This window comes from Suricata suricatta, chromosome 3 (assembly GCF_006229205.1).
Source record: "Suricata suricatta isolate VVHF042 chromosome 3, meerkat_22Aug2017_6uvM2_HiC, whole genome shotgun sequence".
Taxonomy (NCBI): Eukaryota; Metazoa; Chordata; class Mammalia; order Carnivora; family Herpestidae; genus Suricata; species Suricata suricatta.
This window is the reverse complement of record NC_043702.1, coordinates 69,805,344-69,830,639: the sequence shown is the minus strand read 5'-3', so window position 1 is coordinate 69,830,639 and position 25,296 is coordinate 69,805,344. Positions and strand designations below refer to the sequence as shown.

At 41.5% G+C, this 25,296-nt stretch overlaps 1 protein-coding gene across 6 annotated transcripts in view; it reads left to right on the top strand.

The window, feature by feature from the left end:
* The window catches only part of TANC1 (tetratricopeptide repeat, ankyrin repeat and coiled-coil containing 1), a 238,930-nt gene that overhangs the window by 129,612 nt on the left and 84,022 nt on the right, over positions 1-25,296 (top strand). For all 6 annotated transcript variants that reach the window (XM_029934532.1, XM_029934530.1, XM_029934527.1 and 3 more), the window contains exon 4: positions 20,204-20,308. In XM_029934532.1, coding sequence (XP_029790392.1) covers positions 20,204-20,308 — 105 coding nt within the window. The remainder of the gene's footprint in view (positions 1-20,203; positions 20,309-25,296) is intronic.

The window sequence follows — 25,296 nt, the reverse complement described above, 5'->3', positions numbered from 1 at the left end:
GTCCTGGGACTCTTCTGACCCATGTTCTTAAAAGGCTACCTTCTGACTTTGGCTTCTTACAGGACCATTTTTACATAAAAATTAAACACTGGAAGGTTGAAATCTCCAATAGTTCTTTCTTTTGGCAAACTGCTAACATTGGTCACCCAGATGACAAGGTGTCTGGGTATCTTAAGGTAAACAAACTTTATTTCATATTATTTATTTATTTTTTTTAAAGATGTTTTTTATTTATTTTTGAGAGACAGAGATAGCGTGAGTAGCGTGAGCAGGGGAGGGTCAGAGAGAGAGCGAGACACAGAATCTGAAGCAGGCTCCAGGCTCTGAGCTAGCTGTCAGCACAAAGCCCGACACAGGGCTCAAACCCATGAACTGTGAGATCATGACCTGAGCCGAAGCTGACGCTTAACCGACTCAGCCAGCCACCCAGGCACCCCTATTTATATATATATATATATACACACACACACACACACACACACACACACATATGTATATATATATATATATATATATATTTTTTTTTTAACTGTTTAACAGCCTGGGTATAAAAGTGCAACAGGTTGAAAACTCATACTTCTGGAGCTGTTTTTCCTTGGCTTAGGTATATTGGGGACTTATTTTAATAGTTTCATTCTTTGCTCAGAGATTTTAAGATGCTTGAGCCTGTGTGGAAAGCATGCAGGGGGCCTGCTAATGCTCACCATGGCTTGTGGGGATGTGTGTTGGGGTGGGATGACTGGAATGTTTACAGGAGGAGTAGTCTTTGGAGATGGGAGAGGTGGGGAGTGGGTGGGATAATTTATAGGGCCTTGGGGTTGACCCGGTGACTGTTAGCAAATGCTAAGCTGGAGGTCAGTGTGACAGCCTGTTAGAGTTGGTTTAAAGAAAAAAAAAATCAAGCAGCCACTCTTGTTGTAATAAGTCAGGATGGAATCAGGAATTCTAAATTGAATGTTAATCTTGATCAGCTTTTGAGAGTGAGATAAAATTTTAGTTGCTTTGATGAAGAAGAAAAATGCTAAAGAATGAGACTGTAACTCTATGCACAAACCCTGTCCCTGGTGTCAGGACACAGAGATGTTGCTGGAGGAGGGTTGTGACCAGATGTGGTCTGCCAGTGGCTCTTCAGCTGGCTGCTTGTCAGTGATGTCATGGGTTACCTATGTCATCTCTGAGTGCAATTTGTCCTATTCAAACTTGAAAGAGATAACAGCTAAGACTCTAGATATCAGTCTGCAGCTGCTCCTGAGGTTTCCAAGAGGTATTTCAGATAATGGCAATCACGTGCTTCCGGGCATGAGCTTCTCACCTCAGAGGTCAGAGAGGAATGTTTGCCTCTGGCTCATAAGCCCGGCCTTTGCTCTGCTCTTGCTTTTTAGTCCCCAAGGAGGCTGTCTTGGGACTCTCTGGATCGTTAGAGGCCACTTGTGTGTGGCCTGATGCACCAACCTTTGACCTTGCACAGAAGCACTTGTGGGCTGTTCCTGACCTCAGAGGGAGTGTCTCAGATCAGAGTGTGCCTCTGTACAGACAGCAGGAACACAGAGGAGTGAGTTCTCTGGGGGATGCTGACAATTATACCATGATGACCATGGGGGCTATGGTGGCACATGGAAGGTTCTAGAATTCAGCTGAAGGATCAGAAATGAAGTGGGTCTCTGTTGACTGGCTAAGGGCTGTGGGAGGGAAATAGGTAGTGGACTGTGGGAAACTTGGAGTTAAGGGAGTTTTCTGGGTCCTTTTTCCCTCTTTCCCTTCTTCCTTTCCATCTTGAACTCCTTCCAGTGAGCATTTTGAAAGTGAGAGACTGACTATATACTGTGGCGAGACCATTGTTAAAATGAGCCATTTGATGTCTGAGAGCAGCATTTTGTATACAGATGATGATAAGAGTTTCAAATTACTATTCAAGGTACTATTGTTAATAATTTTAAACATGGCTTTCCATAGTCTTTATGCTCAGTTTACAAATCTTATGTTTATAATCTAATTTAAAGTCACACATTTAAAAAATGATTCTCACTTAAAGGTAAAAATTACATATTTTGAATAGGAACCACAAAGTTAATCAGTCAGAAACTACAATAGACCATGTTTTGTTTTATTTATTTTTTAAATGTTTATTTTGAGAGCTAGAGAGTGCGGGTGTGCGCGCGCACACACACACACACACACACACACACACACACACACACACGCATGCTTGAGTGAGGGAGGGACAGAGGGGGCTGGGAGAAAAAGAATCCTAAGCAGGTTCTGCACGGTCAGTGTAGAGCCTGAAGGGAAACTTGATCTCACAAAGCATGAGACCCTGACATGAGCCAAAATCAAGTCAGTCACTTATTCCACTGAGTCACCCAGGTGCCCCTACATTTTAAAAAAAACATAAATTCTTGGGGCATGTGGGTGGCTCAGTCGGTTAAGCATCTGGCTTTGGCTCAGGTCATGATCTCATGTTCATGCATTTGAGTCCCGCGTCGGGCTCTGTGCTGATAGCTAGTGACAGCTAACTCAGAGCCTGGGGCCTGTCTTCAGATTCTGTGTCCCCCCTCTCTCTTTCTGACCCTCTCCTGCTCACATTCTCTCTCTCTCTCAAAAAATAAAAACATTTAAAACAAAACAAAACACAAGAAATTCTCTATAGACATGTTTCCTGATTATACCCAGTGACCACAGACTTACTTTTTTTTTTTTTTATAATGTTACTTTTGAGAGCGAGGGAGGCAGAGACAGAGACACAGAATCTGAACAGGCTCCTGAGCTGTCAGCACAGAGCCTGTTGCACGGCTTAAGCCCACAGACCATGAGATCCTGACTTGAGCTGAAGTCGGCAGCTGAACCAACTGAACCACTCAGGTGCCTCTACACAGACTTATTTCTAAATGTAACACAGTTGTATCAGTACTTTGGGGTTGACTTCCTTCTGCACTCTTCATTTAATTCTCAACCTTGTCGAGGCTGCAGAGAACCAATATGATTGATCAGCGGAGGCAAGGTGAGGTTGGGGCCAATGATTCATGATCATAGTACATTACTATATTAGGATTAAGTCTGGCTTCAGGGAAAAGCAGTCAAATACTTAATAGCTTAAACAAAGTAAAAATTTATTTGTTTCTTGTTAATAGTCTGCAGTTAGATGGTGCATGGCCAAGGTGACTTCAGCCTGTCACCAGGGAACTGGGACCCTCCTCTGTGTTAGTTTCTTGGGTCTCCTGTAACAAAGTACCACAAACTTGGTGGCTTAAAACAATAGCAGTTCATTCTCTCACAGTTCCGGAGACCAGAAGTCAAGGTATGAGCAGAGTTACACTCCTCCAGAGGCTCTTGCTTATCCTAGTTTCTGGGGATTCCACGTGATCATTTTTTTTGTGGCTGCATCCCTCTATTCTGTCTATGTCTTCACATGGCTTTCTCTCTCTGTGTGGTTATCCGGTTTCTCTTTGCCTTACCTCTTTTGTAAGGATACTTGTGATGACATTTTGGCCCCACTTGGATAGTCCAGGATGATTCCTGTGTCTCAGAATCCTTAACTTAATCACATCCACACAAACCACTTATCCAAGTAAAGAACATTTAACAGGTTTCAGAGATTAGGTCATGGACATATTTTGGGTGCCATTATCAGCCTGTGACACCTTCCTACCACAGGGTCACTTCATGGTCTGATAGGATTGTTAGAGTACCAGCTAACTTGTCAACATTTCTTGTCAGATGGAAGAAAGTGAGGAGAGTAATCAGGGGCCCCTCTCATCTGTGTTGGCTAGTGTTAAACACTCTCCTTGAAATCCCACCCAACACCCGATTTCCTTTCAGTGACTGCACTTACCTAGCTGCCAAGGAGACTGGAAAATGCACTTCTTGATTTATTTAATGCTTTGTGCTTCTAAAGTATAATTTTCAAGAAAGCAAAAATAGGACGTGCACATATAAAAGGTCATATGTCAACAGTTTTATTTAGCTCATTAATTAAAGAGGGAACGAGTAAGATGTTAAGGCCAGCTTAAATGAGAATTTGGATTGCAGAGATTTATATTCTCTGCCACACAAAATTCATTTACATTGCTATGGACAGGGATCATTTGCATTGCTATTAAGTTCTTGGAAACGTGCAAAGCTGTAAAATCGTCCACTTACTAGGAAGCCATTCAGGAAAATAGAATGAGATAGTCCTGAAGAGTCTGCTTTACATAAAACAACGCCCACCACCCCACTCAAGGGATACTGTAATCCCTTGGCCTCTTTCTTTTTTTTTCTTTTTTGAGGGTGAGAGCAAGAGAGCACATACCAGCAAGGGAGGGGCAGAAGATGAAGGAGAGAATCTTAAGCAGGCTGTATGCTCAGGTTGGAGCCTGATGAGGAGCTCCATCTCCAGTCTCAAGACTGAGATCATGACCTGAGCTGAAATCAGGAGTGGGACACTTGGGGCACCTGGGTGACTCAGTTGGTTAAGCGTCCAACTTCAGCTCAGGTCATGATCTCCCCGTTTCTGGGTGCGAGCCCCGCGTCTGGCTCTGTGCTAATGGCTCAGAGCCTGGAGCCTGCTTCGGATTCTGTCTGTCTGTCTGTCTGTCTCTCTCTCTCTGCCCCTTCCCTATTCATGTGCGTGTGCGCTCTCTCTCTCAAAATTGAATAAACATTAAAAATAAATAAATAAAAAGAGTCAGACGTTTAAATGACTGAGACACCCAGGTGCCCCTCTTTGCCTCTAAGTATTGGGGATGTTTTAAAACAGTGACCCATTAAAAATTAGGGCTTTTATTTTTTTATTTTTTATTTTTTTACACCAAGGTAGAAGGGGATGTGATGGATGCTGGGACTAACCTCCAGCTGTTTCTGCCTCTCACTAGGCCAGAGATATTTGCCTAGAATAGAGGTGTCCTACAACTAGTGATACTCCCTTACACAGATGTCAGGCCTTCCTTTAAAAATTTTTTTCCATTTTTATAGCTATACAATAAAGTTCACCTTTTGTTGTACAGATCTATGGGCTTTAACAAATGCATAGAGTTACGTTATCAGCACCAGCACAGTCAGGTACAGACTAGCTCCCTCACCCCAAAATACTCCCTCAGGCTACTCCTCTGTAGTCAACCCTTGCTTCGTGGAAACAACTAAATCTATCTATGGTTTGCATTTTCCAGAATGCCATATATATATGCAGCGATACAGTAGTCAGCCTTTTGAGTCTGGCTTCTTTCACTGAATTATAGTACATTTGAAATTCATAACTTTATGTGGGTATCAGTACCCCTTTTTATTGCTGAGTATCCTTCCGTTGTGTGGATATACTATAGTTTATCCATTCACCAGTTGAAGGACATTTCAGGAGCTTCTACTTTTGGGTGATTATGAATAAAGTTGCCATAAACAAGTACGTGCAGGTTTTTGGGTTAATGTTTTCATTTTTCTGAGGTCCGTACCTAGTTGTGGAATTGCTTGGTCACATGGTATGTTTAGTTTTATGTAAAAATGCCAACTCTTTACCCAAGTGATTCGCCATTTTGCATCTCCACCAACAACAGAGGAGAGGTCCCCTCCATCTGCATCCTCACCATCAGTTTTTACTCCTCAGGTTTTTTTGTTTTTAAATTTTACTCTTCTAGTGTAGTGGTAGTTCATTGCCTAAGCTGGGCCCTTTTAGTGGTCTCAGTGCAACCTAAGTTGTAACAATATCCATGGCTAATATTTTGACCTAATCTTATTAAGCTTATAAACCTTCTTATCCAGAGCAACAGTTCTGATATTTCTCTATAGAAACTGTTGGAGCCTGCATTTTTGCCTTTCCTTGCCCTTGGTCTTGTCACCATGAGCAAAGAAGGATTAGTTTTACGAGGGTGTGACAGGGTGAGTATTACTGCAAGTAGGTGTGAGGATGGAGCTGAACAAAGTTTCAGGTGTTTCCTTCTGATGTCATTATCTCTGATGTAGCCCATGAAGTTTCCTTTATAGGGTAAGGGTGGCATGTGCATGTGTGTGCATCAGAGGTGTGTTTGAGGAGAGTGGCCTGGTCATTCTGGAAGAATGGAAGTGGGGAGCTGATGAGTGAGGCATGGGACCACCCATCTCCTGCTCTTCCCAGATAGTTAGGTCCCACCTCTGCCAATGGGTGGGACCTCTGGATAGACCGGGACCCATGCCTTTTCCCGTCCACCTCTTCCCTTACCCCTAAATCTCCCACTCTTGACAGAAGGAATGAATGGAGGTTAGAACAGGATTCCATAGTAGCTACTGTGCTGAATATTTGAAAAATAGCCTGAAATCAGGAATTCCTTAGAAGTGATTAGTTTATAGTTAATAGTTGTGATTCATTTAAAGAGCAGAAACTCTTTGTTGTCAGAATTAGTATCTGTGCACCCCTTGAGGACACAGTACTCTAAGGGAGCCAACAAGAGGCAAGGTTCTCTTCCTCAAGCTGCTGTCATTCTGTGTACGAATGGAAAGAGTAAAACACTCCCCCTGCCTCCCCCACCGCCCCGTGCACTCTCTGGTGTGATTGCACCCCAACCCCCAACCAGCTCAGGTCCTGCCTCTTGCCTCTACTGCTGCTGTCCTTCCCAAGGCGTTTAACACTGGCCATGGTGGCTCTGTCTAATCTTCATACTTGGTGGTAAGCTGCTTCAGGACATGGGCAAGGTCTTATCTGGCTACACAGGACTGGCTAACCCGATGATTTTCAGCAGAATCATTTTAGTTTGGGATGGGGCTGAAAATGTGCATTTCTAACAAGATCCCTGGTCACACTGTTGTTCCTGGTCTAGGGACCGACTTTGAGCATACTGATCTGAACCTTCAGGGAAAGAAAGTTCTCAGGGATGCTGCCTCTTTTTGAAGTTGTTACTTCACCGTGCAGCAGAGCACAGGGTTTGTTTCCTGCTTGTGTGAGTAAGAGGAGAGCCTTTTCCCTTATGGGCGTCTTTCCTAGTTCCTTAGGGAAACTCTGAAATTACTATTCTAGGAAGGAGTCGAATTTCTTTTTTCCTAGGGACATCTTAAAACCAAGTAGTGGTCAACCATTTATTTGTGATGCTTTGGTTAATGATTATTACCAGCATGACAAAATAACCTTCAGGCATTAGATCTTTATGGTAAATTATAATTACTACGAATACAGGAGGTAAGGGCTAGAGAGGTCCTATAAACTCAGGTGTGAATGAAAACAAGGCTCAGACAGGGTTCTGTCTCTATGTGGATTCATAAGCAGGCTAGCTCAACGAAACCATATAACCTATTTTATATGCCCAGTAAAGTTCCAGCTCAGTTCTTTTAGGGGGTCGGTGCCCTGACAGCACCTTGCATTCAGTATTACCTGTGGCAAGTATGGCAGTATTTCATAGACAATATAGTCATTTTCCATTGTTGCCCTAAGAAATTACTACAAATATATAAGCTTAAAACAAACTTATTACTGTAGGTTAGAAGTCCAGGCACAGAATGGCAAAATTGGTTTCCCTGCTCTGATTTCACAAGACCCACTGAAGATGTTGGCCAGGCTTCATCCTTTCTGGAGGCTGAGGGGATGAAACATTCCCAATCACATTCACATTGGCAGAATTCAGTGCCATGTGGCTGTAGGATTGAGGTCCCCACTTGCTTGCTGGCTCTTGCCTGGGATTGTTCTCAGCTTCTAGGGGCTGACTTCATTCCTTTGTTTGTGGCCCCCTTCCTGCATCTTTACCACTCACATTGTGTCAAATCTAGAAGGGTTGAATCTTTCTTATGTTTTGAGTCTCTCTGACCACCTCCCCCAATTTCTGCCTTATCTCACTTCATATTCTTTAGATATAGATAAGGTCACATTAGTAAGAACTCAGATTACACTGACTTGTCCCCTCCTCTCCTTACACACGGCCCTGGGTCTTTGTAACAGTGTTTCTGGAAGCCCCCCAGGGCATGTCACATGTGCTGATGAGCTGAAGACAGACTCTTCAATCTTCCTCTTCTGCTTTTAAGGGCTCGTGTGATTACATTGGGTCTACCCATTAATCCAGGATAATCTCTCTAGTTTAAGGTCAGATGATTAGTAACCTAAGTCTAAATTCCATCTGCAGGACCCCTTTCACAGCAGTACCCAGACTGTGTTTCATTTGGTAACCAGGGGACAGGAATCTTGAAGTGACCTCTTTCAGCGTTCTACCTACCACAGACAGAATTTCACTTATCCTGTCATTTTGCATTGGGCCAAATAATTCTCTGGAAAAAGGTTGACCACAACCTTTCCCTTATTAAGCCTAGGCTACCTCTCTGAGAGCCTGCTAGAATTTCATACCTGGGTTATACAAGGGTGAAAGTGTTTCCTGGGTGTTTCTGGTTAATCCTCTTAACTCAATATGACTTTTACCACTGCAAATAAATTTCCAACAACCATAATAATGATTTTAAAAAGTCAGCAATCTAACCATGTGGAAATCCATTTCTGACCTCATGTGTGCTAACTTGTGTTACTGTGTTGGTGGTGGTGGGGAAAGCTAGATGACTGACTTGTGGTGGTCTGCTCTTGAGTGGCCTTAGGATGAAAGGCTATTTAACCTCTGGGGTCTGTATTCCAGATTAAGACAACTAATTGCTTTTAGGCAGTAGATTAAAGGAACCCAGCATACATTTATATCACATTAACTATGTTGAAGTGTTTGGAAATAAAATTTAGGCAATGTGATAGAGTTTTTCCCCTCATCTGAGAGTCTTGGGAGAGCATGTTGATGTCTTGTTCTCACCCTGTGCCTGGCATGCAGTGGATGCCAGTGGATACTTGAGTAAATAAAGAAGGTGAATTCATGCATTTCCATGCTTTGGTATATAAAGACGGGTACAATATAGGAGCAGCGTGACAGGTCAAACTGCATTGGAAGAAAGTGGAACCACTACTCAGGGTACATATTTTGTTGAACTAGGGGTTTATTTTACTCATAGTGCTGGAAACATGCATACTATAAACTGAGACTTGAAAATCTTTGTCAACATTTATTTTAAAGCTGATATATGAAAGGAACCTGGCTCCATCTTGAAACACTGATTTCCTACTAGATTTAAGTGCCTGAATGGCAATGCACATTTGTATCACACAGCGGCTTGTGTATTGGGTGAATAAATAAAGGCTGTCTACCAGTCTCCATGCACGCTTAAAAAAATAAAGTATTTGAAATAAGAAAAAGGAGGCTCATTGAGAGTTATGTTAGGTAACTTTTGTATTTCAGTCACAATTGGTAGGTGAACCATTGTTTTCCTCTCACCTGTTTTTTCTTCCCTAGAATTAGTCTGCATTTCCCCAGACCTTACTTGTCTTTGGAGGAGGTTATATACAAGAGTAACAACTCAGATTGCACTGACTTACTGTCCTCCTCTCCCTACACAAGGCTCCAGGCTATCATAAAAGTGTTTATAGAAGTTTCTGGAAGCCCCCCAAGGGACAGACCAAAGAAGCTCTTGTTGTTGAGGCAGCTGATGCACTTCTCCTGAAGCCTTACATTCCATCAGCCTTTCAGTAACCAGGCATGTGGGGTCCATCCCTGGCATAGAGCAGCATTTGTCCTTCTAGCAGCATTTTAGGATTTTATATGCAGTCTTTCCCTGCTTCTTGTAGGAGAAATCCAAGTGATGGACAACACACTGTGCTTGAGATTGGCCTCACTTTGAGTCGAGGCTTCCTGACTTGGTTCATTGTCTGGCTCCTTCTTCCCTTAAAGTGAATCCTCCTAAACTCTCACCCCTCACCAGTAGGGTTGTGGGCAGTCCCATTAGCTCACCTGCCCTGCCTCAACTCAGCACAGGACAAGGCAGCAGGGAGGCAGGACACCTTCCTCCCATTTACAATGTTTGGTGTTCCCATCATGCTCGCAAGCCAAATTCCTCTCTTTCCCAGTCCCAACTGTGTCTCTTCCTCCCTCCAGCACTTTCGTTTTGGAGGGATAAGGGTCTCTTTAAAAATCCCAACAGTGATCTGATAGTTTACCACAGTTTACCATTTGGGAATTGACTAATTAATGACATTTGCTTAAGTGATAAAGCTTCCCTCCCCCAAAGGAGATTCTTTTACTTACCCTTTTTATTATTACCCTCTTGTTGTGAACATTTCCCAATGTAAAATGAAAACCCCAGACCAGGTAACCTTGACAGGAACCTTTTCTGTGAAAGTTCAAGATGCTTCAAAAACAAAAACAGTCCTCTAAAAATGATTGATAACACAGAGTGCCACTTTTCGTAGTCTCCAGATGTTGTGAAAAATGTGACTACTTTAAATGCCGTAGGTAGCCTCAGGTGTTCTGCATCCCAAATATTGCTTTCATATATATGTATAATTATTTTTAACTGAAACACTCAAAAATGAAAAGTATAACCCCTGCCCTTCTTTCACTGCCTGGAGATAAAGCCCAGTTTAGTTTATTTCTGCCATCCCTGTTTTAAAATATTCCTTATATGGCAGTTTCTAAGCAGCAGAGTAGTCAGCTATGTGATTAAAATGTCAAAAAGAGTAGGAAAACTGGCCGCTGGGAAAAGCACATTTGGAGATTTCTATAGGGCAGAGGACTGAACGGGGAGAATGCCTGCCCCTGAGGCTGGAGACCAAAGTGGTTAAGGGTGGGCTGCCGACCCCCCTCCCAGACTGACCCAGGTCCTTTTGGACCGGGAAAGGGGCTGGCAGGAGCCCTTCTTGTGCAAGCTGAGTGCTTGGTGCCTGTTTAACCTCTTCAAGGCGCAGTCTGTGTCTCTTTGTCATAAGCACCCTGATCTTCAAAGCTGAGGACCTTTCCCTTGTGTCACATAGTAGACAGTGGGGACGGGGCTGGGGAATCTGGATGAGGTAAAGGATCCAGAGTTGTTATGAAATGAGTTATAATTGAGAACCATCCCCATTTATGATTCACAACATTCCCTACACATCTAAAACCTTGTAAACTGTTGTTTTATCCCAACCACAGCCCTAGACCCTGCTTAGACCTGAGGAAAGAAGGTGGTCTTCCTTAGGGGCCCTGCCTGTAGTGGCCTGTGCTTTCCTACTTGATATCCTTACTCCTAAAGTATGACCATGGTCTCAGCCATACCTAGTAAGTATGTGAAAGTCTTCATTAAAAAAAAAAAAAAGTTCATTTATTTATTTTGAGAGGGAAAGAGAGAGGGTGAGTGGGTAGGGGCATAAAGAGAGAGGAGAGAGAGAGAGAGAGAGAGAGAGAGAGAGAGAGAGAGAGAGAATTCCATGCAGGATTCACACTGTCAGCACAGAGCCCCTGACATGGGGCTTGATCTCATGGACTGTCCGTGAGATCATGACCAGAACAAAAATCAAGAGTTGAATACTTAACCAACTGAGCCACCCAGGCGCCCCTCCTACGTTTTTTTTTTTTTTTTTAAGTAATCTCTACACCCAATGTGGGACTCGAATTTACAACCCCAAGATCAAGAGTCACATTCTGTATCAATTGAGCCGGCCAGGCACCCCCTACCTGATTGTCAAGCTAATACCTGACAATCTTGTGTCATATCATTTCTAAGGAACTCTTGCCTTAAAACATAGTATCCAAAGTACCATGCTTTCTACATAATTTTTTTTTAGTGTTTATTTATTTTTGAGAGAGAGAATGAGCAGTGGAGGGGCAGAGAGAGGAGAGAATCTGAAGCAGGTTCCAGGCTCTGAGCTGTCAGCACAGAGCCCAACACGGGGCTCAAACTCACAAACTGTGAGATCATGACCTGAGCTGAAGTTGGCCGCTTAACTGACTGAGCCACCAGGCTCCCTGCTTTCTGCATAATTATTATGTAGCATTATATTCTTGCTAATTTGCAGAGATTAACTTGATAGTGAAGGGCAAGGGAGATTACATTAAGGTAGTTATGTTTGGGAACATTGAGCATTTTATTTTAAACAAAAATCTGTATGTGGGGGTACCTGGATGCTCAGTCACTTGAGTGTCCGGCTTCAGCTCAGGTCATGATCTCATCATTGTGAATTCGAGTTTTGCTGTCAGCACAGAGCCTGCTATGGATCCTCTGTCCCTTCCTCTTTGTCCTTGCCCTGCTTGGTCACTCGCTCGCACTTGCTCTTGCTCTCTCTCCCAAAAATAAATAAACATAAAAATATTTTTTAAAAGCTGTGTGTAGAAAGCAGCTGGGCTGTAATATCACTTGAAAAAGAGGGAAGTAGGGAGATGGGATTTTCACTTTGGGTCTGTTGATAAGGAATATATGGCCACTTCATTTTGGGGGAGTTTTTTGTTTCAGTGGCATAGAAATCAGTGTCACCGTGGTTTAATAGACAGCAGTTTAGGTGTAAGATGGGTGCCTGGTGATCACATAGCTCCTACTGGGGTGGCTTCACTTCTCCTCATCCTTCAGTCATTCTACTCAGGTGCCCACCACATGGACCCTCGGTACACCTTGTCATGGTAGCCCTTTGGGTGGTGGAAACAATAACTCTTGTCATTCTGGAGGGTGTTTCTTCTGTTTTATCTGATTCCTCAGAGTTCTTTTCTTGTTTCAGTTGCTGTCTTTCAGGGCCTTTCCTTGACCATCTGACCCTAGTTTGTATATGGGGAGCAAAGATGCTGATTGAAAGTACTAGGTAGTTGTTGAGGTGTCAAGGACAGGCTTTGTCATACGTAATTGGTCAGGGATCTACCATTTCTTTTTTATTTTTAAAAAATGTTTATTTTTGAGACAGAGCGAGACAGAGAGAGAGAGAGCACACAAACGGGAGGGGCAGAGAGAGACACACACACAGAATTGAAAGCAGTCTACAGGCTCAGCTGTCAGCACAGAGCCTGACACGGGGCTCAAACCTATGAACTGTGAGATCGTGACCTGATCCAAAGTTGGAGGCTTAACCAACTGAGTCACCCAGAAGCCTCAGGGATCTATCATTTCTTTCAGGGGTTGTCCCCAGTTGGTTACATACAGGTCTTTTCTCTTAGTAACTTTCCCCAGAGAAGAATCCTCTAATGCCTTTCTATCATGGTGTGAGTGCTCACTGCCTGTGTTCTCATGGCTGAATGCAGGGGTGCATCTTGGGTCCACCAATCTTCTTAATCCAAGTTTTTTACTTTAGCACTTAAGAGTTTAACTCTTGAGGGGCGCCTGGGTGGCTCAGTTGGTTAAGCCTCCGACTTCAGCTCAGGTCAGATCTCACGTTCGTGGGTTCGAGCCCCGCGTCGGGCTCTGTGCTGACCGCTAGCTCAGAGCCTGGAGCTGCTTCCGGTTCTGTCTCTCCTCCTCTCTCTGACCCTCCCCCTCTCATGCTCTCTCTCTGTATCAAAAATAAATAAAACATTTAAAAAATTATTAAAAAAAAAAAGAGTTTAGCTCTTGAGTCTCTATGGTCTTGGCATTCAGCCTTTCCAGAGGAAAACCTTAGCCTCCAGAATGAGAGAGAGAATGCTTCCTGATTCTGAGGGTCTAATTCTCCCTTCAGTTGAGTCTCAAGACCTGATCTTGTGTGGCCCCATCTATGCCCTAGCCTTCGAGGTGCCTCATGTCCCTGAGGCTGAGCCTGCCTGTCCCCTTCCCCAGCACTAACCTTTTCTAGTCCTCTCAATTCACTGCTCCTTGGCAAATGGTTTCCCATTTTCAGAAGTTTGGTTTCTTGCCTGTGGTGTTCTCCTTTCCGCATTGGTTTCTGACATCCCTTTACTGCAACTTTAATGATGTTTTGAAAAGGAATAAAGGCAAACGAGTGTTCATCTGCTATGTTTAATGGAAAGTGTGCAAAGATTCTCTAATGAGCAGTTGAGAGGAGGAAGGAACAAAACCTCTATAGTTATAAATTTTTCTTGTTTTATAGCATTTGAGGTTCAGCTGTTTGTGGAAAGCAATTTAAATAAAAGGATTGTGTTGGAGAGCAGTTGTTTATACAGGCATGCCTCATTTTATTGCACTTCAGAGATGTTGCATTTTGCAGATTGGAGGTGTGTGGCAACCCTGTGTCCAGCAACTCTATCGGCACCATTTTTTTCCAGCTGCACTTGCTCATTTCACGTCTCTGTCACATTTTGGTAATTCTCACAATATTTCAAGCTTTTTCATTACTGTCTTATCATGATCTGTGGTAGTGATCTTTGTTAACTATTGTAATTGTTTTGGGTTGCCACAAACCATGCCCAAATAAAACAGCAAACTTAATTGATAAATGTTGGGTGTGTTCTGACTGTTCCATCAATATAACAGTTTTGAAATTAGGCCACTTAATTTAACCCTACAATCCCTTCTAAGTGTTCAAGTGAAAAGAAGAGTCACATGTCTCTCACTTTAAATTAAAGCTAGAAATGATTAAGCTTAGTGAGGATGACATATCAAAAACTGAGAAAGCTAGCTTTTGCATCAAATAGTTACCCAAATTGTGAATGTAAAGGAAAAGTTCTTGAAGAAAATTAAAAGTGCTACTCCAGTGAACACATGAATGATAAGAAAGCAAAAACATCCTTATTGCTGATATGGAGAATATTTTAATGATCTGGATAGAAAATCAAACTATCAACCACATTTTCTTAAGCCAAAGGCTAATCCAGAGCAAGACCCCAATTCTTTTCAATTCTGTCAAGGCTTAGAGAGGTAAGGAAGCTGTAGAAGAAAAGTTTGATGCTAGCAGAGGTTGGTTCATGAGGTTTAAGGAAAGAAGCCATCTCTATAACATAACAGTACAAGATGAAGCAGCAGGTGCTGATGTAGAAGCTGCAGCAAGTTATCCAGAAGGTCTAAGAGAAATAAAGAAGGTGGCTACACTAAACAATGTATTTTCAGTGTAGACAAAACAGCCTTCAATTGGAAGAAGATCTCACCTAGGACATTTATAACTATGAGAAGAGAAGTAAAAGCCTAGCTTTAAAGCTTCAAAGGGGTCAGGGTAACTCTTGTTAGGGGCTAATGCAGTTGGTGACTTTAAGTTGAAATCAATGCTCATTTATCATTCTGCAAAATCTAGGGTCCTTAAGAATTATATTAAATGTATTCTGCCTGTGCTCTATGAATGAAACAGCAAAACCTGGATGACAGCACACCTGTTTATGACAAGGTTTACTGAAAACTTTTTTTAATGTTTATTATTTTTGAGAGATCATGCACAGAGTGGGAGGGTCAGAGAGAGAGGGAGACAAAGAATCCAAAGCAGGCTCCAAGTTCTGAGCTGTCAGCACAGAGCCCGATGTGGGGCTTGAACTCATAAACCTTGAGATCATGACCTGAGCTGAAGTCAGAGACTTAACTGACTGAGTCACCCTGGCACTGGTTTACTGAATATTTTAAGCCCACTGTTGAGATCTGCTCAGAATAAGATTCCTTTCAAAATGTTTCTACTCATTTACAATTCACTTCATCACTCAAGAGTTCTGATGGAGATGTACAACAGGCTTATTGTTGTTTTCATGCCTGTTCGTTTTGCAGCCCATGGAATAAGGAGTAATTTTGACTTTCAAGTCTTATTTAAGAAATACATTTTGTAAGGCTACCATTGTCTCAGATAGTGATTTCTATGATTGATCTGGGCAAAATAAATTGAAAACCTTCTGGGAAGGATTCACCATTATAGATGTCATTAAGAATATTTGTGATTCGGGGCACCTGGGTGGCTCAGTCGGTTAAGTGTTGGCTTCGGCTGAGGGCATGATCTCACGGTTCGTGGGTTCGAGCCCTGCATTGGGCTCTGTGCTTAGCACTAGCTCATTGCCTGGAGTCTGCTTCAGATTCTGTGTCTCCCTCTCTCCCTCTGTTCTTCTCCTGCTTGCCCTGTCTCTCTCTCTTTCTCAAAAAATAAATAACACATAAAAAAAAGAATATTTGTGATTCATGGGAAGAGGACAACAGGTCAACATTAATAGGAGTTTGGAAGAGGCTAATTCCAACCTTCAGCAATGACTTTGAGGGTTCAAGACTTCAGTAGAGGAAGTAACTGTAGATGTGGTGGAAACAGCAAGAGAACTAGAATTAGAAGTAGAGCCTGAAGATGGGACTGAGTTGTTGTAATCTCATGATAACTCCTTAATGGATGAGGAGTTGCTTCTTTATTGAATAAACAGTTTCTACTCCCCATAAAGATATTGTAAATATTGTTGAAATGACAACAAAGGATTTGGAATATTACAAAAACAGTTGATAAAGTAGCAGTATTTGAGAGGTTTGACTCTAATTATGAATGAAATTTTGTGGGTAAAATACTGTTAAACAGCATCACATGCTACAGAGAAATCATTCATGAAAAAGTCAATTGATGTGGCAAACTTCATTCTTGTCTCATGTTAAGAAATTGCCACAGCCAACCCAGCCTTCAGCAACCACCACCGGGATCAGTCCACAGCCATCAACATCAAGGCAAGACCTTCCAACAGCAAAAGGATTACTACTCACTGAAAGCTCAGATGATAGTTGGCATTGTTAACAATATAGTAATTCCTTTAAAAGAAATATTTTGAGAGAGAGCGCACGTGTGCAAGCAGGGGAGGGGCAGAAAGGTGGGGGGAGAGGGAGAGAGAGAAAGAAAGAGAGAATCCCAAGTACTTGGCTCTGGATCTCATGAAGTGTTAGATTATGACTTAAACTGAAATCAAAGATGCTTCAGACTGAGCTACCCAGCCACCCCAATAAAGTAATTCTTAATTAAGGAATGTACATTGTTTTTTAGACATAATGCTATTGTACACTTCACAGACTACAGTGTATCCATAATTTCATATGGACTAAGAAACAAAAAGATCAATTTGATTTACTTTATTGCAAGATCTGCACTATCTCAAGTAAGCTTGTATTCATTTTATAATATTCAACTCCTAGTTAAAAGGGTGATCAGAAGCAAATAAGTCTGAATAAAATACTTGTTGACTCTGCTAAGGTCCATGGATGACCAGGTGATGGTGGAAGTTTCCACTGCTCTGGCCTTTTCAAGGACTGTGTGTTTTATCTGGGTTTCCCACTTTTAGAAGTACTGAGTGATGGTTGAGTACATGGGCTTTAAACCTGCATGGACCACAGAACTATTCGAATTCCTCTTTTGCCATGTGTGGGCCATGAGCAACTTTTTTTAACTGATTTAAGCTTCAGTTTCCTGACCTAAAAATGGGAGTAGTGCTTTTCTCCCAAAGTTATCACCATTGAATGAATTAATGTATATTAGCACTAGCCTTGTGTGACTACCAAATACACATTTTATTTATTTTGTTATATTCTATGTCTCCTTTCCTATCTAGCATCCCTGTTTACTGTGCCAGGCACTGTGCTAATCCTGGGAACCAATTCTACCTGGTCTCTGCTCTCATGGATGTTTCCTAGGAGCAGGAGGCTTACCTGTTTCACAGGTAATATCTCATCTGGGATATTACTGAGGACAGAGTTGGGGAGACTAGGGACCATGTTTGAATCTAGGTCTGCCCAATTCCAGAAGTTCATCTCTTAATACCTCCCTCCTCAATGTTGAGCATTTCTTATCATTAGCAGTAGGCCTCTGAACAAAACACAGTCCTAGACCACTGAAAGGATGAGCGTGGATGCTTTCTAAAGGCTCTGGGTGATGTTTTGGGGTTACCTTGGGTTTGGTGTTCCAATCATTCAGAAAAACCATTGTACATCCATGTGAAATAGCCCACATTTTAGGAGAGTACTTACTACTATTAGAGAATATTTCTGAAGGAAATGTGGAGTAGCTAGATTGGAGCCTAGAAATAGATCTGCTGATTAGATTTGCTGTTACTATATCCTGAAGAGTTCAGGTGAGCAGAAATTTATAGGTGTCTCTTGAGTGATGGCGTGTTGGTTCAGGCAATTTGAATCCTTGGACAATAATAATAAAGGGCTTTACTTCCCTTTATTAGGGCAGATGATGGGGGAAGAGATGCCTGCAATCTCTTTTACTATAGATAATACGTCAGGAACCAAACGTTTAGCAAGGTTCTCATGTTTGTCCTGGTTCCATTTCTTTGTGCCCTGTTAAGGCCTTTTTTTCTAGTTTCTGGCTCCTCTATAGCAAATACTTTAGTATCCCCTCCCTCCCCTCCCCCTCCAGTCTTCTCTCCATGCATATTTGTGTACAGATATGTGTATGTTTAGATAAAATCTGAATGATGCTTTGTATTCTGTTGTATAGCCTATGTCTTTCATTCATATTGTGAACAGGTCCTCCCTCTTCCCCCATAACCATTCCATTTTAACCTTTGAAAAATCCCCTTTCTGACAGGGTTACATAAATTATGGAGATAGCCATGTGATTAAATGCTGTGTTAGCCATTTAAAAACCATGGTTTCTAAAGTTTGAAATAATAGCCCTATTTGTCAAGTACCATGAGCTTCTTTGATAATGTAGCCTATTCTAATCTGTAGCGCATTGTAGGCGGTAGGGGGAATTGGATTATTTTTATTCTGATGTAGATGCTTTTGCAGTAAGCCTTTAGATGGCAGCATCTCTCACTATAAACCACATTCCAACCGGAACTCCTCAGACTCCTAAGATGTTTGACCCAGAAGGGTGCTCAGGATATGCCTGCTTCAGTGTGCCGTGACCGAGATGAGACCCAAGAATCAGGGCTATGGCTTAGGGCTGAGCAGGAGGCAGGGCTGTGGACCCCTGTCTGCCACTCTTTCCACCAACCTGTCCCTGCTTGGTGTGAAATGGTCCCTGACTCTGTTGCCTTGTTAAAAGCACATGTTAAGGCAACCACGTAAAATGAGAGTCACATGGATAATATTGGAACAAATGTAATGTAATATGATGTTTGAAAGGAATAGAATAGGCAGTCTTTTTTTTTTAAGTTGCTTTATTTAAATATAATTCACATATACTATTCACTCAAAGTGTGCCCTATAGAAGTTTTTAGTATATTTCCAAGGTCATGGAACCATCACCACTAATTTTAAGACATTTGTATCACTCTGGAAAGAAGTCTGATACGCCTTAGCCATTACCCCCACAAGCCTGCATATGCCCCAGCCCCTGGCAACCATTCATACTTGGTTTCTATAATTTATCTATTTGGGGGGGAGCGCCTGGGTGGCTCAGGCAGTTAAGCATCCAACTTCAGCTCAGGTCGTGGTCTTGTTGTTTGTGAGTTCGAACTCCATGTCAGCCTTCTGCTGTCAGCACAGAGCCTGCTTCAGATCCTCTGTCCACCTCTCTTTCTGCCCCTTCTCCACTGTCTTTCTCTCTCTCTAAAAATGAATACGTAGACTTAAAAGAAGTTTAAAAAAATAAATAAATTTACCTATTTTGGATAATTCTGCATGAGTGGACTCATGCAATATGTGAACTATGGGGGACTGGCTTCCTTCATTTATAGCATAGTGTTTCATGCTGTAGCATTGGTCGGTACTCCATTCCTTTTTATTGCTTGGTAAGATTCCACTGTATGGGATATCCTGTTTTATTAATATTGATGGACACTTGGCTATTGATAATGCTACTCCGCACAGAAGTATACAAACTTCTGTGTGGACGTGATGTGAACATAGAGGTAGAATTGCTGGGTCATAAAATAACTGTTTTTAACCTTTTGAGGAACTACCAAACTGTTCTCCAAAGTGGCTGCACCTGTATATTGCCACCACCAATGGTGCATGAAGAATCTGTTCAGTCTTACTAAGAATTCCAGAGTTTCTGATGATAAATTGAGGTTGAGGAGGAGGTAAGAGATTGGACTCGTGAGCTCTCTTGTGTCCTGGAGTCGCCTGCTGCCCTGGCTGCTGTGCTTTTCTGAAGGTGGCTCTGTCATGTGCCAAGAAAGCCATTGCCGTCTGTGCCTCACACAATTGCCGTGCGTCACCAGTCTGATAAAATGCCTGCTCTCTGTGGTCGCTCAGAGTGTGTTGATCTTACAGGCTGGGTGTTTGTAATCCTTGCCTCCTGACTTTGTAGATACCAAGCAACTCAATCCTCTTTGTCCCAGTTAGAGACAGATTCCAAATAAAAAACTCTTTGCCAAAAGCTGTCCAGGTTTGAACATGTCAAAATCACTTACTTGATGTACACCAAAGACAGCTGTAGATGCTTTACAGCAAAGGAGCGGCTTTTGTTTTTGTCAGAGTTTACATTCTCAAAACTGAGCTTATCCGTTTCTTCTTTGGCAGTTCAGACTGGACATTCCCGTGTCTGTACTAAAATGACCGTGTGTGTATTCAAGGGAGGAGAAGGGGCTGGCTCTTCCTTTAGGCATATTTGGGTCCTAGTGAGGACACACACTGTACATTCTGAAGCTTTGTTTGCGTCTGGAAAAAATTAGCCACACTCAGATCTTTTTCACTGCAGGTCCCGTCAGGAAGCCCAAGTATGTGGAAAGCCCCAGAGTGCCTGGAGATGCAGTTATAATACCGTTCAAAGAAGTGTCCAAGGCAGCAGAGCCCAATGAGAATGGTAAGAATATGTTTTCAATAATTACCCCCGCCCCAAAGATTTTACATAATGACACTCCATTTTTTAGTGAATCTTGAATGCCTCTTGTGGGAGGAAGCTTTGCCAAACTGAATGTATTTGGGAGATTTCCCCCGCCTCGGGCAGTTACAGAGATCTTGTTTAGCTAATGTAAATTCTTGGAATTCTATATACGGTATAGGATAGTTGAGTGGGTGCATATGCCTTGTTTAAGGGTTGAGTCTTCTTTCCTCTCAGCTTTGACCTCTCCACCATGAGGGGATAAGGAAAGTCAGCCAGGAGACTGCTTCCAGCACTCTGTTTTTGTTTTTTTGGTTTTTGGTACTCCATTATTTTAGAGTATTCAGCAGGCTTTGGGTGAAAAGCTGATACGTTGACTGGACAAGTTTCTGATAACTAGCTTTCTTAAAAGCATTGGATAGCTTTTGAAAGCTTTTTTTTTTTTTTAACATCTAAAGTTTTTCTTTAGGGAATTTTGAAGTAAGAGCCAAAAAAAAATCCAAATTAGCTGAAATTTTTAGTAAAGATATTTTATATCTTTCTTTTCCCTAAATCTGGAAATATGTGCAACAAACATTACAAATGATAGCGTTTCATAAATATATTAGTAGTTCTCTATTTTTTCAGTCGATTTGGGAATTTATCTGTTTGTTCCTTTCTGGGATGTCAGAGGCTCCCCAACTCACAACTCTGGCCTTTAATTTGAAATGTTTGAACTTGTATCTCATTTTCCTGTAGAAACTTGTGGTTGGGAAGCCTAGCCCATGTGGAGAAAATCCATTCTATCTTCAATATAGATACTAGTTTATGTAGTAATGCTGAAAGAGAAAACTCTCCCGTATTTCAACTGTGGAACACCTGGCATTTTCCTTGCCCCCATTGTGAGTAGTCAGGGCTACAGCTCCTTGATGTTGTAACTGCTGTGTGTGCATTTTGTGTTTATCCTGATATATAGTGTGAAGTGGTATAGAGTAGGAAGTGATAGGAAAATGGAGTAGGGTAGTGGTGAAAATAAGCCTAAATAGGAACTAAGAGGAGGAATTGGCAGAAGATAAAAATAAGCAAGAGGATGTTGGGATGGGTGGGAGATAAGATGGGGCCAGGAACTGGACATTCTGGGCAGGGAAGAGGTACTGTTGCCCATGAGAGATTTTACCCTTTCCCTTCTGTCCAGGTATCTAGCTGTTTGGTTTGGGTAAGAGGTTTACACTAAGATTGGTGCTGAGGAGGGACAGGGTGCCAGGTGAGTAAGAGGGGAGAGTCCCCAGTGGTGTGTGCTTAGAATGGCCATCTTACAGACATGAGGACCCTCTGGGTGGTGAATTCATATGTGCAGAGTGTCCACTTTTAGATCTGTTCTGTCATTTATGTTCTGAGGGTTGAAAGGAAAATGAAAGCCTGATCCTCTGAATATCAATAATCAGATTTGCCAAGCTGTTTGCCCATTTTAGAATGGGCTCTTTGCCCATTTTAGAATAAGCCAGCCGTTACCCTCATTGCCACCCTCCAAAGCCTTTGAAATTCTGGTCATTTATGCCCTTGGTGTTTTGGCTGGCCAAACATGGCCATGATGTTACCCTTCTCTCTCTGGTGGGGAATATTGTGGAGGTCCTGTGGAGAGTTTAGGACTTTTTCTGGGATAAGAATGGAGGAGAAATTTAGGAATTGTATTGGGCAAAGAAAAGAAGATTATAAATAGCTCTCATTGTCAACTTTTCTCCTCTTGTCCGAGGAGGAATTGGCTGTCTTTCTTGAAGGGAGGAGGTATTCTCATGCTTGGTTGCCAGCATTGAACTACTTCAAGTGTAAAGATTGATGTTGCTGTCATAGCCTGCACTTTGCATGTACACTCACTGGTGAGACCCTAGCTCTCAGATTCAGCATTGTCAGTCTCTCAGGGAACTGAAATTATGATATACTAAGGGGCTGTGAACACGGACCAGAAGTTTTGTCTACAGATAGGGTACATTTTCTCTTTTTTAAGTGTCCAGGAAAAGAGAAAGAGGTAAAGTTCATGTTTGTAAGCCTTGTGTGGATAGCCATGATGTTGGTGGAAGCCCCAGCAGTTAGCTGTTGGTTCTGAGTAAGTGGTCGCTTAACACAATTTAGCTTGGCAATTAGTAAAGGATGGTGTGTTTTGTAATCCCTATGGAACCCTTTACATTTCAGTAGGGTTAATTAAGTCTGCCATATTAAAGTGTAAATTTTATGTCCAGGTTGGTGAACCTAAAGGAGAGGCTTGAGCAAACTAAAACTAATTGAGTTTGGGTATTAACCCAAACATGTACTGATGTGTGGTAGACAAACCCTAATTTCTAGGGTTTAATATCAAACATCATCACTTAAATTTTAATTCAAAATTTGGTCTTACACTATTTGTATTTTCTTTGGGCATTTTAAAAAAATCTCTTAAGATGCCTTTCTGGATGCTGTTAATAACAACAGTTCAGTATTTAGCAGACTAACAAACTATTGAAAATGGTTCTTTGTGAAATGCTTTTCAAATTTCCCATAGGCTCATGAAATATCAGGTTACTCCTAAATATTTGAAATACCCTTCCCAGACTAAGCTGCCTTGTTTTATGATTTAGCTCCATGAATTCTTGATTCTTAGCTGTTTGAAATTTAAATCAAAGTAAAACAAAACCAATGAGCACTTTGAAATTGTTCATTAATTTATAAGTAATTATGTTTATGTGAATTTGCATATTTTAGCTCTCTGGAGAGTGGGTTATATGATATGGGCAGATGAGTATTTTTATTATATATCAAGAATCTCTTAAGGTTTACATTCACCTGGAAACATCTTTAGAAAAAGATACTTTATTTAATATTTTAAAATATTTTGGAAAAACAGCATTTTCTACTTTGGGGAAAAAGAGTTACTTAATGAGCTCCTCAAACAGAATACAATCCTCTTTTTCCTGTCAAATGGTTCTAATAACCTGTGTGTGTCATACAGAATATGTTCTTCACAAATAAGCTTCCTATTGCTAAACTGACATATTTTTTAGGGGGAGAATGTCATTTACCTACAAGATAATACCTTTGCCTTAAGCGGGAAAAAAACCTCAGATAAATTAAGAGAGGATTATTAAATTATAATAGGATTCACAGCTATGTTTCTATGAATTAGGGGCAACCATAATCCGTTTACATTTGCTTCCATCTGTCATTAGCTCCTTGAGCAAGCTTTGATGGGGAGGGGTGAGAAAATTTTAGTCTAATGAGTCATTGCTTGGTAAAGATCAATCTTAAAACATGATGAAACTTCTCCTCTGGCAGTATAGTTAGGAAGTAAAATGAACACGTATGAAACAGCAGAATAGTTATATGCAATACTGTCTTGGGGGGAGTAAGACTTCTTTTTTTAAGATATGTTTAAATACTGATACCTTATGTTTTTGATTATTTCCGACAGTCAAAAAGATGTAGAGAATGAAAAGGCTATAAAGAACATGGCACCTCTCTACCTACTACTCAGTTTAAGAAATAGGACATAACTATATTTCCTCCTGATCATATTCCCCTTCCTTTACCAAGAGTTAACCTTGCTCCTGCTAATTTAATTTTCAGCTTCTAAGAATAGTGGTAGGTCATTTGACCAATAGTTGAATGAGGTTTTAGTTAGATGAAAGCACAGAAAGAAGATGTGCCTTGTATGTGTCCTATGGAAGAGAGCCTAGAGGTAGAATATCCATTCGTTCTTTATTTCCTTAAATAAACATTAATTAAATTCCAATACTGTGAAAAGCACTATGTTGGATGCTATTTGAGATGGGTTATCAAGCATAGGTTCTTTCTTTATGGAGCCTTAGAGTCTGGTTGAGGATTAAAGACCTGTATTTGCCAAATGACTGTAATAGGAGAGGGAAGTAGTGTTGACTAATCCCAACTGGTGTTGGGTGCTGGTGGAGGAGCTGAGCTGGAAGGGACTTGATTGCTTTAAGATTTACCTAGCAACAAAGTATAGAGTGCAGTGGGGCACAAAAGAGAGGAGGGTCAAGGAGATGGTTAGGAAGAGATTTCAGTAGTTAGGTAATACAGAGTAAGATCTCAAATTAGAACAGGATCAAGAAAGAAGACATGATGAATGGGAAGATTCTTGAGAAATAGCATGGACCTGGGAGCTGAAGACACAAAGATGATGACTTCGAAGCTTTGAGGTGATATTAAGATGGCACTGAAAGAAAGGGGACCATCCATTTTGGTTAGTGTTCAGTTTCAGGGGCATTGAGTTTGAGATGCCAGTGGAACATCTAGGTGCCAGTGCTCACTGAACAATTGGAAACTCAAACTGGGTCTCAAAAAGTTCTGGGTATGAGCTGGGCATCCTTTTGTTTAGAAGGAAAATAATGAAACAAGTTATGTCAGACTAGGGAAAAGGTTGTTGAGAGAAGAGGACTGAGAAACTTTGATATTTTATTCATAAGGTGTGAATTAGGTGGAATAAGCACCAGCAAAAGGGTAGGATAAGAACCCTCATGACCACACAGTAATTCTGGAAACTATGGATTTCCTCTCTCGGTGTCTTTTACGACAGTTGCCACTTTCCTCCTTGGAGGACAGAGTATTTGCAAGGTCAAAATTATAGGAAAATCAAAAGAGGAGATTGGCCATTTCTAAAGAAAAAAATAACTGTGCCTTACAGGGCTATTTTGGGAGGCTTGTGAAGGCGAATAGATTTAAGTTGTAGGTAGATGAAAGGGAAATGCAATTGGTGAGGATAGACCATCCCCTTTTTACCCCACGGCTTTGAGCAAGTAGAGAAGATGAGAGAGGTATATACACAATAGTTTTTTACTGATTTTAAAGGAATGGGAGAATTTAGTACAATTGAAGAGTTAAAGTAAAGGTTCTCAAAGTATGGGTTGTGGACTTAGCGGCATCCCCAAGACCCTTACAGGAGTCTGTGAGGTCAAAACTCTTTTCATAATATTAGGAAGATAATTCCATCTCTCTTGCATTGA